The sequence below is a fragment of the Pithys albifrons genome, chromosome 11, assembly GCF_047495875.1.
Source record: "Pithys albifrons albifrons isolate INPA30051 chromosome 11, PitAlb_v1, whole genome shotgun sequence".
In the NCBI taxonomy this organism is placed as follows: Eukaryota; Metazoa; Chordata; class Aves; order Passeriformes; family Thamnophilidae; genus Pithys; species Pithys albifrons.
In genome coordinates this window covers 2965645-2978612 of record NC_092468.1, presented here as the reverse complement: position 1 = coordinate 2978612, position 12968 = coordinate 2965645, and the positions used below count along the sequence as shown (strand labels likewise).

The window sequence follows — 12968 nt, the reverse complement described above, 5'->3', positions numbered from 1 at the left end:
TCTCCAGATCCCTCTGCAGAGCCCTCCTGCCTTCCAGCAGGTCGACACTCCCTCCCAACTTGGTGTCATCAGCAAATTTGCTGCTGATGAACTCAATCCCCTCATCTAAAGCATCAATAAAGATGTTAAACAGGACTGGACCCAACACTGACCCCTGGGGACACCACTGGTGACCAGCTGGACACAGCCCTGTTCACCAGCACTCTCTGGGCTCTCCAGCCACCTCCTGACCCAGCAGAGGGTACACCTGTCCAAGCCATGGGCTACCAGCTTTTCCAGGAGTATATTATGGTAGACAGTGTCAAAGGCCTTGCTGAGGTCTGTGTTGTCCCCTGTTGTCCCCTGTGCCCCCAGGGCCATCGTGTTCGTGGTGGACAGCGTGGCCTTCCAGCGGGAGGTGAAGGACGTGGCCGAGTTCCTGTTCCAGGTGCTGGTGGATGGCACCGTGCTCCGCAACGCGCCCGCACTGCTCATCGCCTGCAACAAGCAAGGTGGCCTGTCCTGCCCTGCCCGCCCTGCCCTGCCCCGCCCTGCCCCGCCCCGCCCTGCCCCGCCCCGCCCTGCCCCGCCCCGCCCCGCCCTGCCCTGCCCCGCCCTGCCCCGCCCTGCCCCGCCCTGCCCTGCCCCGCCCTGCCCCGCCCCGCCCCGCCCTGTCCCGTCCCGCCCTGCCCTCCCTGCCCTGCCCTCCCTGCCCTGCCCTGCCCGCCCTGCCCTGCCCTCCCTGCCCTGCCCTGCCCTGCCCTCCCTGCCCTGCCCGCCCTGCCCTGCCCTGCCCTGCCCTGCCCTCCCTGCCCTCCCTGCCCTGCCCCGTCCCGCCCCGTCCCGCCCCATCCCGCCCCGTCCCGCCCTGCCCTGCCCTCCTTGCCTGCCCCGCCCTGCCCTGCTCTACCTGCCCTCCCTGCTCTACCTGCCCCGTCCTGCCCTGCCCCGCCCTGCCCGCCCCGCCCCGCCCTGCCCTGCCCTGCCCGCCCCGCCCCGCCCTGCCCTGCCTGCCCCTCCCTGCCCTGCCCAGCTCTGCCCTGCCCTGCCCTGCCCTGCCTGCCCTTCCCTGCCCTGCCCGCCCCGCCCCGCCCTGCCCTGCCTGCCCCTCCCTGCCCTGCCCTGCCCTGCCCTGCCCTGCCCTCCCTGCCCTGCCCTGCCCTGCCCTCCCTGCCCTGCCCTCCCTGCCCTGCCCTCCCTGCCCTGCCCTGCCCTGCCCTGCCCTCCCTGCCCAGCTCTGCCCTGCCCTGCCCAGCTCTGCCCAGCTCTGCCCAGCTCTGCCCTGCCCTGCCCTGCCCTGCCCTGCCCTCCCTGCCCTGCCCTGCTGCCCCTGGCACCCAGCCTGCTCTCCCAGGGGCTCCTGCCACGGGGGCTGATCCCCACACGAGTTGGGATTGCAGCAAAGGGAGGGCTGGAATTGAGGGTTGGTCTTGGAATAGGCAGGAGGAGCGTTTTTAGCACTGCTTAAAAATGCTGCAGCTTCTTGCATGGGCGTAAGTGAGGGAGGTGCTTTCTGCTTGGGCAGATCTTCCTCAGCCTCCAGGCAGCAGGAAATAAGGTCAGCTTGAGCATAGGGAACTCTTCCTACTCCCTCAGCAGCTTCAATGCTAAAACAAGTCATTTAAGCTGCCAAGATTCTGTGTTTTCTCTGGTTTGGGCTAGTAGGAAAATCCAGTTTGTGGAAAGGACTCGATTTTCAGATCCCTGCAGTTTTTACAGTGGAAGTGTGGATCTCTCTATAACAATCTGAAGTTTCTGGGCAGTATCAGGTCTGGTTTTTGTAGGTGTTTTGTGCAGTCACTCAGGAGCTGCCTGAGGCCTTCGTGGCTCCACGTGCCATGGATGAAAAGTGCCATGTGGAGCTCTGTAGTGCCAGGGCAGGTGGGAGTGCTGGGGCATCAATCCCTGTCCTCTTTTTGAAGCAACTTCTGCCCAGCAAGAAGGAATTAAATCTCTGCATTTTGTCAGACTGTTGGGTTGTTCCCATTCACAGCTGTGATCCCAAAGCATCCCTCACCCAATGCAGGCACAGCCAGCCTTGTCCCAGGGACTCTGGTGACTGCACGGCATGAGCTGGCCTGGCTTTAGGAGGAGGGACCAGGTTCTGAGTCCTGGCAGAAAACCAAAGAGCTGATTTGCTTTTCTTTTCTCTCTAGATGTCACAATGGCAAAATCAGCAAAGCTTATTCAACAGCAGCTGGAGAAAGAGCTGTAAGTATGGAGTGGGATCTCAGTCCCTCTGAGCTTCTCCTCTTGTCCTTTCTCTCCTACCTCAGTGCTTGGTGAGATCCCTTGAGTTGAGTTGGGAAAAGAACAGTGGTCTGAGGGTTTACAGTTGGGCTTAATGATCTTAGAGGGCTTAATGATCTTAGAGGGCTTAATGATCTTAGAGGGCTTAATGATCTTAGAGGGCTTAATGATCTTAGAGGGCTCAGTGATCTTAGAGGGCTCAGTGATCTTAGAGGGCTCAATGATCTTAGAGGGCTCAGTGATCTTAGAGGGCTCAGTGATCTTAGAGGGCTTAATGATCTTAGAGGGCTCAGTGATCTTAGAGGGCTCAGTGATCTTAGAGGGCTTAATGATCTTAGAGGGCTTAATGATCTTAGAGGGCTCAGTGATCTTAGAGGGCTTAATGATCTTAGAGGGCTTAATGATCTTAGAGGGCTTAATGATCTTAGAGGGCTCAGTGATCTTAGAGGGCTCAGTGATCTTAGAGGGCTCAATGATCTTAGAGGGCTCAGTGATCTTAGAGGGCTTAATGATCTTAAAGGGCTTAATGATCTTAGAGGGCTTTTCCACGCTGTAGATCCCATGGCTCCATAACCCCTGTGGCCAGGAGATGGCAGCAGGATGTTTGGGATTCTCTGGGTTTAGCCTAGTTCTTTTTATCCACCCTGGACTGCCCTCCCTCCCAAAGTCTTCCCAACAAAGGCAAAAAAAAGAATTAAAAGAAAAGAACTTAAAAGAAACTGAACTGAGTTAAAACAGAAATTATATTTTTCTAACATCTACAACCATGTATGCAATTTGAACACACCATGTGGCGACCCCACCCCAGGGAAAAAGGGAAATGGGAAAAGGGAGAGGGAATGGGTAACAAGGAATAAGGAGGGACAAAACCAAACCAAACTAAACAAATACAATCAAAAACTGTAAGAAAGGAGGAGACCAGGCAATAATACAGTCTCACCATATCCCAGGCTAGGAAAAACCTACTGAAACAAGGGACCATCCAGGCTCCCGCTCCTCCAAGCTTTGCCAGAAGAAGGAAAGACTAAACCACTTCCTATCTCCTCTCCTCCTCCTCTTACATGGAAAACACGTGTGGAATACTTATGTAATGTGCACTTCCTTAGTTCCACCTGGTTAGTGAGGAAGCCATGGATCAAACCCATCACAGGGATGCTGCCTCTGCCAGGCTGGAGACCCAGCCCATCCTGGTTTTATGGGAGGAATCACTTGTCACATGTCCACCTTCTCCAGGGAAATAAGCACTGCTTGGTTCTGGTGCTGAGCATTTGCCAGTGACCCCTGTGAGGGTGTTGGGTCCCCAGGCTGGTCACATGTGCCCTGTTCCCACTGTCCTCCTGCAGGCTGGCAGGTTGCTGCCATCCCTCTGGCACTGCCACACTTGGATGTGTGTGAGTGCAGAACCCAAGGAAGGGCCTGCTCTGTAATTCCTGAACTTTGGGAGTGCTTTTCCCCTGTGCCCCTTCAGTTTAGCTCCATTCTGGGCATCAGGAGTGTCTGTGCTTGGCTGAGGGTGGGCACTGCCAGGCTGCCCTGGCTTTGGAAGAGGTGCAGGGCTCCATCCCTGAGGGGAGAGGTTGCTGTTTGTATCTGTGCCTGCTGCAGCCCCCTCACTTCCCCAGCCTTGCTTTTTGGGACCTGAGGGGCAGTCAGGGCACAGGGACTGCCTCTGTTGGGCTGTGCCATCTCCCTGTGCCTGGGGAGAGTGGGCAGGGGGTCCATTCTCCCTCTGCCACATGCAGCAGCCAAGGGACAGGAGTGCAGGACTGGTCCTTGGGCAGGCCTTGCTCGTGGGAGCAGTGGGGGGACTCCATTCCCCTCCCAGTGCCCAGACTGGCACACCCAGGCAGTGCCCCCTGATATCACAGGGGCCTCTCCCTTCCCAGTTAAACTGGCACAGACCTGGGCACTGTAGGCTAAACCTTATGGAATTCTTGTGATGGGTGTCTGTCATGCAGAAATGCAGCTGAGGACATCATTAAGCCCCTGAGATGAGCTCAGCTGGTTAAAACTTTTCCCCTGTGCCCCTTCAGTTTAGCTCCATTCTGGGAATCAGGAGTGTCTGGGCTTGGCTGAGGGTGGGCACTGCCAGGCTGCCCTGGCTTTGGAAGTGGTGCAGGGCTCCATCCCTGAGGAGGGACTCCATCCCCCTCCCAGTGCCCAGACTGGCACACCCAGGCAGTGCCAGGGATTCTGCTGCTCCCTAATATCACAGGGGCCTCTCCCTTCCCAGTTAAACTGGCACAGACCTGAGCACTGTAGGCTGAATCTTCTGTAATTCCTGTGGTGGGTGTCTGTCATGCAGAAATGGAGCTGAGGACATCATATAGACCCTGAGATGAGCTCAGTTGGTTAAAACTTGGTTGTAATAATGCCAAAGTCATGGGTTCAATCCCCTGTGTGGGTCATTGACTTAAGAGTTGGACTCGCTGATCCCTGTGGGTCCTTCCAGCTCAGAATAGTCTGTGATTCTGTATCACCTCACTTGCTGTTCATTACAAAGCTCCTCCTTGAGTGCTCTTCTGCCCCTCTCATTCTCTTGAGTTTCTGCACTTGTGCCTTCCCATAGTGGCCCAAGCTCCTCTCTGTGCCTCTGAGGGCAGAGCCCTGTGAATCACAGAATCATAGAATGGATTGGGTTGGAAAAGACCCCTGAGATCATCAAGTCCAACCCTTGGTCCAACTCCAGTCCCTTTACCAGATCATGGCACTCAGTGCCACGGCCAAGCTCAGTTGAAAACTCTTCAGGGATGGGGAATCCACCCCCTCTCTGGGCAGCCCATTCCAATCCCTGAGCACTCTCTCTGCAAAGAATTTCCACCTGCTCTCCAACTTCAATTTCCCCTGGCAGAGCTTGAGCCCATCGTGCCCCCTTGTCCTATTGCTGAGTGCCTGGGAGAAGAGACCAACCCCCAGCTGGCCAGAACTTCCCTTCAGGCAGTTCCAGACAGTGCTGAGGTCACCTCTGAGCCTCCTCTTCTCCAGGCTAAACACCCCCAGCTCCCTCAGCCTCTCCCCACAGCACTTGTGCTCCAGTCCCTTCTCCTCAGTTGGGTTGGAAGAGACCTCTGAGATCACCAAGTCCAACCCTTGATCCAACCCCACTGGGATCACTCTGGCACTCTGTGCCCTGGGGTGGTGATCACAGTGGGGTTGGATCAAGACATGGTGGATTCTCTGTCCCTGGAGGTGTTTCAGAGGACACTCAGTGCCACATCCAGTCCCTTCTCCAGCCTCGTTGCTCTTCTCTGGCCCCGCTCCAGCCCCTCAATCTCTTGCCTCAACTGAGGGGCCCAGAACTGAACACAACACTCAAGGTGTGGCCTCCCCAAGGCAGAGTCCAGGGGAAGGGTCACTGCCCTGGGCCTGCTGGCCACGCTAGTTTGGATCCAGGCCAGGATCCCCTTGGCCTTCTTGGCCACCTGGGCACACTGGTGGCTCCTGTTGAGCTTCCTGTCTCTCAGTCCCCCCAGGTCCCTGTGCCCTCTGTCCTGGCTGTGGCTGGCACCTGCTGGCAGAGCTGCATCCCAACCAGCTCAGCATCCCTGGTGCTCCCCTGGTTCCCATCCCTGACCCTTTCCCTTCTCTCTCTGCAGCAACACCTTGCGGGTGACCCGCTCTGCAGCCCCCACCACCCTGGACAGCTCAGGGGGACCTGCCCAGCTGGGCAAGAAGGGCAAGGACTTTGACTTCTCCCAGCTGCCCATGAAGGTGGAATTCGTGGAGTGCAGTGCTCGGGGCAGCAAGGGAGAGGAGGGAGATGCTGACCTGGAGGGCCTGGAGAAGTGGCTGCTGAAGGTCGCCTGAAGGGAGGAGGGCAGGGCTGGAGGGCAGGACACTTGGGGGCTGAAGGGGAGAAGATGGTCTGAAGTACTCAAATCTCATCTTGCTGTAGAAAGAAGGAGCTTAAGCTGGAAGTCAGCACTGTGGTGTCTTCCTTTGGTGTTCCTGGGCTTGGGAGGGACGTGACAATTGCTGGTGTGATTTCCTCCAACTGTCTCTTTATGCTGCAGTTTTTATCTCTCCCCTCTTCCTTTGTCCTCCTCTGGACAGCTGACCCTCTGGACTTCTACTTTTCTTTAATCTTTAGGCTTTTCATTTGGTAGCTGCCAAGCAGTGTAGGAAGGATGTGCTGCTGGGTGAGGCCCAGAGACTGAAGTCTGTGCTTTCTTCTGCCCTGACTTATCCTTGCAACCCTCTGCTGCCTCCCAGAGCCACAGGTCACCTCCTGGCTGGCACTGCTGTCCCCACCCTCCCTGTGGGGAGCTCTGCACATCACCCCTGCTGATGCCCAGGCTCCCTCAGGTGGGCAAGCATTGAGGAGAGTATAAAAAGCTGTTCTCCTCAATGTCTGGACCTTCCCCTTCCCAAACTGGTGCAGCCCCATTCCTGTGGGGCTGGAGGGGTCTGTGAAATGCCCATCCCAGGCTGGCTGCTCTGCTTTAGTCCCTGGGCTTGGCTTTGGTGGTTTCCACTCTTGGGCAGCTCCTGGGAACTGTTCTTCAGCTGAAGGGCTGTCCTGGGAGCTTCTTTCCCTCTGTTCTCCCACAGCCATGTGCACACACTGTCCCACTGGCAGAGTTACAGGAGGGTCTTGGCATGAACCTCTGGGCTGGGCACAGTTTGAGATCCATACCCATGTGAGAGCTGGCATGCCAGGCATTTGCCCTGCAGCCCCCTGCTGCCTCCTGCTCCAGTGGCTGCAGGAAGGTCTTATTTTTTGTATAATTAATCAACAATGTGCTCCCTCCTCCTGAGGAAGCTGCTCCAAGAGGGGTGAAGAAATGGGAGATTTTCCCAGTTTTGCAGAGTCCACCTGCAGGGACATTTTTCCCTTATTTTTGTGGCTTCCCCTGTTGCTTGAGGGTTGAGGCAGTGCCTGGCTCCTGGCAGACCCCTCTGGTTTGGTCCTTCCTCCATCACTCACCTCATCTCATGTTCTTTTCTTCCTCTGGGGCTTTCCCTGCTTCCCTGTGGCATTCCCAGGTGTTGGGAAGAGCAGGAAGAGCCTTCAGCAAAGCCCTGTGGCTGATCTTGCATTTCCAGTCTTGGAAACCCAGTGGCTCTTCCTCTCTCCAGGCAGGAGGTGGGGAGGGTTCTGTTTCCCAAGGATGTTATATTATTTTATTTCCTGCAGCCAGACTCTTGTTGGAGCCTGTTTATCATGCTTTGAACTGCCTGAGCTGGAGATCCAAGGCTGCCTCCTTCAAATCCACGATGCTGAGGTGCTTTGGGGCAAAAAATTGCTGTTTCTTTGTGTGCCTCTTCCTGTGAGGACACATCTCCCTGCAAAGCCTCAACCTCTGTGTGAGGGGGATGCAAAGCTACCACGAGGCCACAGCTGGCTTTAAGTTATTCTTTTTAAAAGTATTCCTCAAATAATTTATTTTTTTTTGCTTAAATGTTTATTCTTGAGTCTGTGGCCATTCCCAGACCCCCAGGCTGGGGCTCAGTCTTCCTGCTCTGTGTTGTCAATAAACATCCTTTCCTGCACAAACAGTGCTTTGAGGTTGGGTTTTTTTTTTTAGGTGTGTTTATTCCTCAGTTTGAACGTTAAAGAAGTGACAAATTAATTGATAAATTGATAATCACAAATAGCAAAAAACGACCAAAAACCTTTAAAAAACAAGGCACTTTGCTGCCACACACAGGCAAACCCCAGGCTGGTGCTGGGCACAGCAGGGTGGTTTGGGGGGCAGAGCTGGGGCACCTGTGGCTCCACAGCTGCCTGGAGATGGCTCAGCTTCCCCTGCTGGGACATGGAGTTGTTGCAGAGCTCATAAATAAGTTGCTGATAAATATTTGGGGCTGTTGCTCCCCATTGGCTGAGGGCAAAGGGCAGAACTGGAAACTCTGAATGTTGGTTTTTTGGAGCTTGTTTGTTTGGGGGTTTTGTGTGTTTATTTTGTGTGTGTGTGTGGTTTTATTTTGGGTTTTTTATCCCTCTGTGCTTTGCTCTCCTGCCCTTGTTGCCCACCTTGGCATGGAGCTGGCTGGGCATGGAGCTGGCTGGGCATGGTGCCCCTGGGCATGGAGCTGGCTGGGCATGGTGCTCCTTGGGCATGGAGCTGGCTGGGCATGGTGCCCCTGGGCATGGAGCTGACTGGGCATGGTGTTTTATTTTGGGCTTTTTATCCCTCTGTGCTTTGTGCTTTGCTCTCCTGCCCTTGTTGCCAGCCTTGGCATGGAGCTGGCTGGGCATGGTGCTCCTGGGCATGGAGCTGGCTGGACATGGTGCTGGCTGGGCATGGTGCCCCTGGGCATGGTGCTGGCTGGGCATGGTGTTTTATTTTGTTTTTTTTATCCCTCTGTGCTTTGTCCTTTGCTCTCCTGCCCTTGTTGCCAGCCTTGGCATGGAGCTGGCTGGGCATGGTGCTCCTTGGGCATGGTGCTTGCTCCTTGAGCCATGGTGCACCCTGGGGCTTCACAGCTGCCTGGAGATGGCTCAGCTTCCCCTGCTGGGACGTGGAGTTGTTGTAGAGCTCATAAATACGTTGCTGATAAATATTTGGGGCTGTTGCTCCCCAGTGGCTGAGGGGAAAGGGCAGAACTGGGAACTCTGAATGTTGTTTTCTTAGGGGGGTTTGGACTTTTTGTTTGGAAGTTTTGCGTGTTTGTTTTTTTTTGTGTTTGTGTTATTTTGGGGTTTTTTTATCCCTCTGTGCTTTGTGTTTTGCTCTCCTGCCCTTGTTGCCAGCCTTGGCATGGAGCTGGCTGGGCATGGGCCTGGCTGGGCATGGTGCCCCTGGGCATGGTGCTGGCTGGGCATGGTGCTCCTTGGGCAGTGTTGGGCTGGCTTTGGCAGGACAGTGGGATGGAATAAACTCAGTCCCTGCTGCTCCAGCTGCTCCAGAGCTGCATCCACACATCTGCAGGGATTGAGGCTCTCACTGTCCTTTAAAGCTCTTCTGGGCAATGTTTGTTGCTGTGGGTTGTGCTCCAAACTGTCCCCCTGGAAAAGGCAGATGTTTTTGGAGGACATCCATGAGGACAGTGAGATCTGGGATAGCAGAAAGGACCTGAAAGTGGAGGAGAGGCTGCTGAAAGGCAAAGAAAAGCAAAAATAATGCCTGGACAGCAACAGCCTGGGGGTGGTTGCCAAAGGTGTTCAGAAAAAATGTGACAGGTGGAGGGGGAAGGGGAATAGCATGGACAGACCTCAATTTTGTAAAGGATCCAGAGCAAATTCACCTCTCCTTTCCCTTGACTCCATGAGCATGGATGCAGCAGAGCCAAGAGCACAGGGAAAAGGACAATGCCCACACAGCATTGGGATAAGGACAGGGATTATTTACCCAAGAAAGAAAGGGGTTATTTAAAAGCCCATGGCCCATCATACCCTGCCCAGAGCCCTCTGCATTGAAATATTTATATGATTTAAAAGTAGGTCAGTGCTTGACATGAGTAGCTGGAATGGTTAAGCCACAGGTTGGACTTTATGTGACCTGTGCTGTGTCACTCAGAGATGGAGCTGAGGGGAACCTGCAGCTGACACTGATCATGGAATCAGAATCACAGAATGGATTGGGTTAGAAAAGACCTCTGAGATCATCAAGTCCAACCCTTGGTCCAACTCCAGTCCCTTTACCAGATCATGGCACTCAGTGCCACGGCCAAGCTCAGCTGAAAAACCTCCAGGGCTGGGGAATCCACCCCCTCTCTGGGCAGCCCATTCCAATGCCTGAGCACTCTCTCTGCAAAGAATTTCTTTCTGCTCTCCAACTTCAATTTCCCCTGGCAGAGCTTGAGCCCATCGTGCCCCCTTGTCCTATTGCTGAGTGCCTGGGAGAAGAGACCAACCCCCAGCTGGCCAGAACTTCCCTTCAGGCAGTTCCAGACAGTGCTGAGGTCACCTCTGAGCCTCATTAATAATAGTCTCCTCATTAATAATAGTCAAGGTCGTTAATAATGGTTGGAATAAACAAAACTGCAGCTTAAATATTACTTTGAAATTGGTAACTGGAGCAGACAGCCCATGGGTTGTGTTCTGAACTGTACCAGCCCTGTCAGTGTGGACTCCAGAACCCACCACACCCTCCCAGAACCCCCCTGGGGGCTGAAGGAGCAATTTGGGGCTGGAGCAGCAAAGCCTGGAGGGGTGAGAAGGAGCCCAGCCCTGAGAGGGTCCTTGGTCAGGACTGTGAGAGAGGGGAAATGCAGCTTGGGAGGGGATGATTGCCCAGGGATTTCTTTGTTCATGGTTCCTCTTGAGGCACCAGCTCAAGCAACCACACATGAAAATTGATCTGTGCCAATAAATCAAAGGGGGAGAGCCTCAGGTCAAAAAATTCTGCTCTTGCAGCTCTGTTCCTCTATCCCCCTCCATCCTGCCTGCAGCCCCTGCCCACAGACCCTCCCTGCCCCCCTCTGAGCAGCCCCTGCCCACAAACCCTTCCTGTCCCCTCTGACCAGCCCTCTGCCCACAGACCCTTCCTGCCCCCCTCTGAACAGCCCCCTGCCCACAGACCCTTCCTGCCCCCTCTGACCAGCCCTCTGCCCACAGACCCTCCCTGCCCCCCTCTGACCAGCTCCCTGCCCACAGACCCTCCCTGCCACCCTCAGAACAGCCCCCTGCCCACAGACTCTCCCTGCCACCCTTTGACCAGCCCCCTGCCCACAGACCCTTCCTGCCCCCCTCTGAACAGCCCCCCCTGCCCACAGACCCTTCCTGCCACCCTGTGACCAGCCCCCTCTGACCAGCCCCCTGTCCACAGACCCTTCCTGGCACCCTCTGACCAGCCCCCTGCCCACAGACCTTGCCTGCACATGCCTATGCTGTGCCTACACCCACAGCCCCCTGCCCACAGCCCCCTGCCCACAGCCCATGCCCACAGCCCCCTGCCCACAGCTCTGTGCCCACAGCCCCTGCCCACAGCCCTGTGCCCACAGCCCATGCCCACAGCCCCCTGCCCACAGACCCTTCCTGCAGGTTTCTGACCCCCATCTCCCCCACCCCTGCACCTGCCATGCAGACCCACCCTGCCCACCTGCCCCTGCCCAGAGCCCACTCCAGCCTCCCCACCGCCCTGTGCCAACAGCCTGTGACCCCCTCCACCCACAGTCTGTACCTGCAGCCCCCTGCCCCCCCCAACACCACCTGCAACCTACTGGGATGAGCTCAGCTGGGTGGAGCTCGGTGCTGGTAACTCCAAGATCGTGGGTTTGATCCATTCCCTTCAGTTGGACTCGATGATCCTTGGGGGTCCCTTCCAACTCAGAACAGTCTGTGATTCAGCACAGCACCCCCCCTGCCTTGCCTGACTGCTGGGGACAGCTCTGGAGGTGGGGGGAGACCAGGACAGCACAACAGTTGGAAAAGTGACCTTTATTTAAAAAATAAAAAGAGCAACAAACCCCAAATGTTCTGCAATAAACCCCTCGTGATAACTTGTCACAGCACGTGTGCGGTGTCCACGCTGGCCTCTCTGAGGCATGGGGGGACACTGGGCAGCCCCTCAGGGCTGGCAGCCACATCCCTGCTCCTGGTCCAGCTGGGAAGGCTCTCCCTGGCTGGGAATGTCACACCGGAGCAGGGACTGTCGCCCACAGCAGGCACTTCTCTGGGTCCCTGAGTTCCAGCCTTGTCTGCCTCCTGATCCAGCTGCTGGGGGGCTCCCCAGGGTGGTGGGCAAGTGCAGCTGGAGAGCCTGTTTGAAGCCCTGCCCAGGCTGGGGCTGGCACGGAGCATCCCTGGCCGGGAGCACGGCGGTGCCCTGGGCTAGGATCGGAGCTCGGAGCTGCTGAGGTGGAGCCGCTGCCATGGGAGGTCAAACAAACCCAAACAAGACAAAGGACTGGCAGTGGGTGGTGGGGTGTGGAGTCAGTCCTGGTGGGGCTACACCAGCCCCGCTGCCTTCTCCTGCACGTTGTACTCCTTGCTCCTCTTCACCTTCCAGCCGATGAGGGCGAGCAGGACGGTGCCCACCACCTTGTAGCCCACCTGCAGCCCCAGGTATCTGTGGGAAAAAGGGCAGGGAGATGCCATGTGTGGAGGTGGCACCTCCAGCCGGCCCCAGGCTGAGCTGGGGACCACCCCTGTGGCCATCTCTGCCCGCAGGGGCACAGGGCACAGGTGGCAGGGGTACCTGTTGCGGAGGAAGTCGTTGTTGTAGTAGGCGCAGAAGCGGCGCTGGGTGCACTGGTGCTGCCGCCAGTAGATGCAGGAGGAGTCAATGAGGGCTCCAAACATGGCTGGGGCCGGCAGCCAGGCTTGGGAGAAGAGAGGGTGGGGTCAGCCTGCTGTCCCTGCCCAGGTTCAGCACCTCCTGGGGCTCCAGCAAACCTCTGCTGCTCCCTCAGGCTCGTTAGGAGGTGGACACTCACCCAGCAGCCTCATCAGTAAGAACTGGACGCCGATGGCGAACGACTTCTCGTCCTGGTTCACCACCCTGCAGGGGAGAAGCCAAGGCAGGTCAGAGCTGAGGGTGCCGGCTCTGGATTTGGTCAAGACTTGGGCTGGTTGCACATTTATGACATCCCAATGATCCCAACATGGGGAACCATCACATCACAGTCCCCTGTGACTCCTGTGACCCCCCAGCCCCACAGCTCACCATAACACCATCATGTAGACGGGCCAGGCAGGCAACCAGGGCCATCACATCACACCCCCCTGTGACTCCTGTGTCCCCCCAACCTCACAGCTCACCCTTCTCAACCAGGGCCATCACATCACACCCCACCAGTGACCCCTGTGACCCCCCAGCCCCACAGCTCACCATAACACCATCATGTAGGGG

At 56.5% G+C, this 12968-nt stretch overlaps 2 protein-coding genes across 3 annotated transcripts in view; one reads left to right on the top strand and one right to left on the bottom strand.

The window, feature by feature from the left end:
• SRPRB (SRP receptor subunit beta) overlaps window positions 1-7728 on the top strand; it is an 82039-nt gene extending 74311 nt beyond the window's left edge. Inside the window, exons 6-8 of the mRNA XM_071566675.1 lie at window positions 355-491; window positions 2136-2190; window positions 5826-7728. Coding sequence (XP_071422776.1) covers window positions 355-491; window positions 2136-2190; window positions 5826-6036 — 403 coding nt within the window. The 3' untranslated portion in view covers window positions 6037-7728. The remainder of the gene's footprint in view (window positions 1-354; window positions 492-2135; window positions 2191-5825) is intronic.
• A 3810-nt stretch (window positions 7729-11538) lies between these two features.
• The window catches only part of SLCO2A1 (solute carrier organic anion transporter family member 2A1), a 37769-nt gene continuing 36339 nt past the window's right edge, over window positions 11539-12968 (bottom strand). For both annotated transcript variants that reach the window (XM_071566582.1, XM_071566583.1), the window contains exons 12-14: window positions 12553-12617; window positions 12315-12438; window positions 11539-12185 (exon numbers count right to left, since the gene is read on the bottom strand). In XM_071566582.1, coding sequence (XP_071422683.1) covers window positions 12065-12185; window positions 12315-12438; window positions 12553-12617 — 310 coding nt within the window. In that variant the 3' untranslated portion in view covers window positions 11539-12064. The remainder of the gene's footprint in view (window positions 12186-12314; window positions 12439-12552; window positions 12618-12968) is intronic.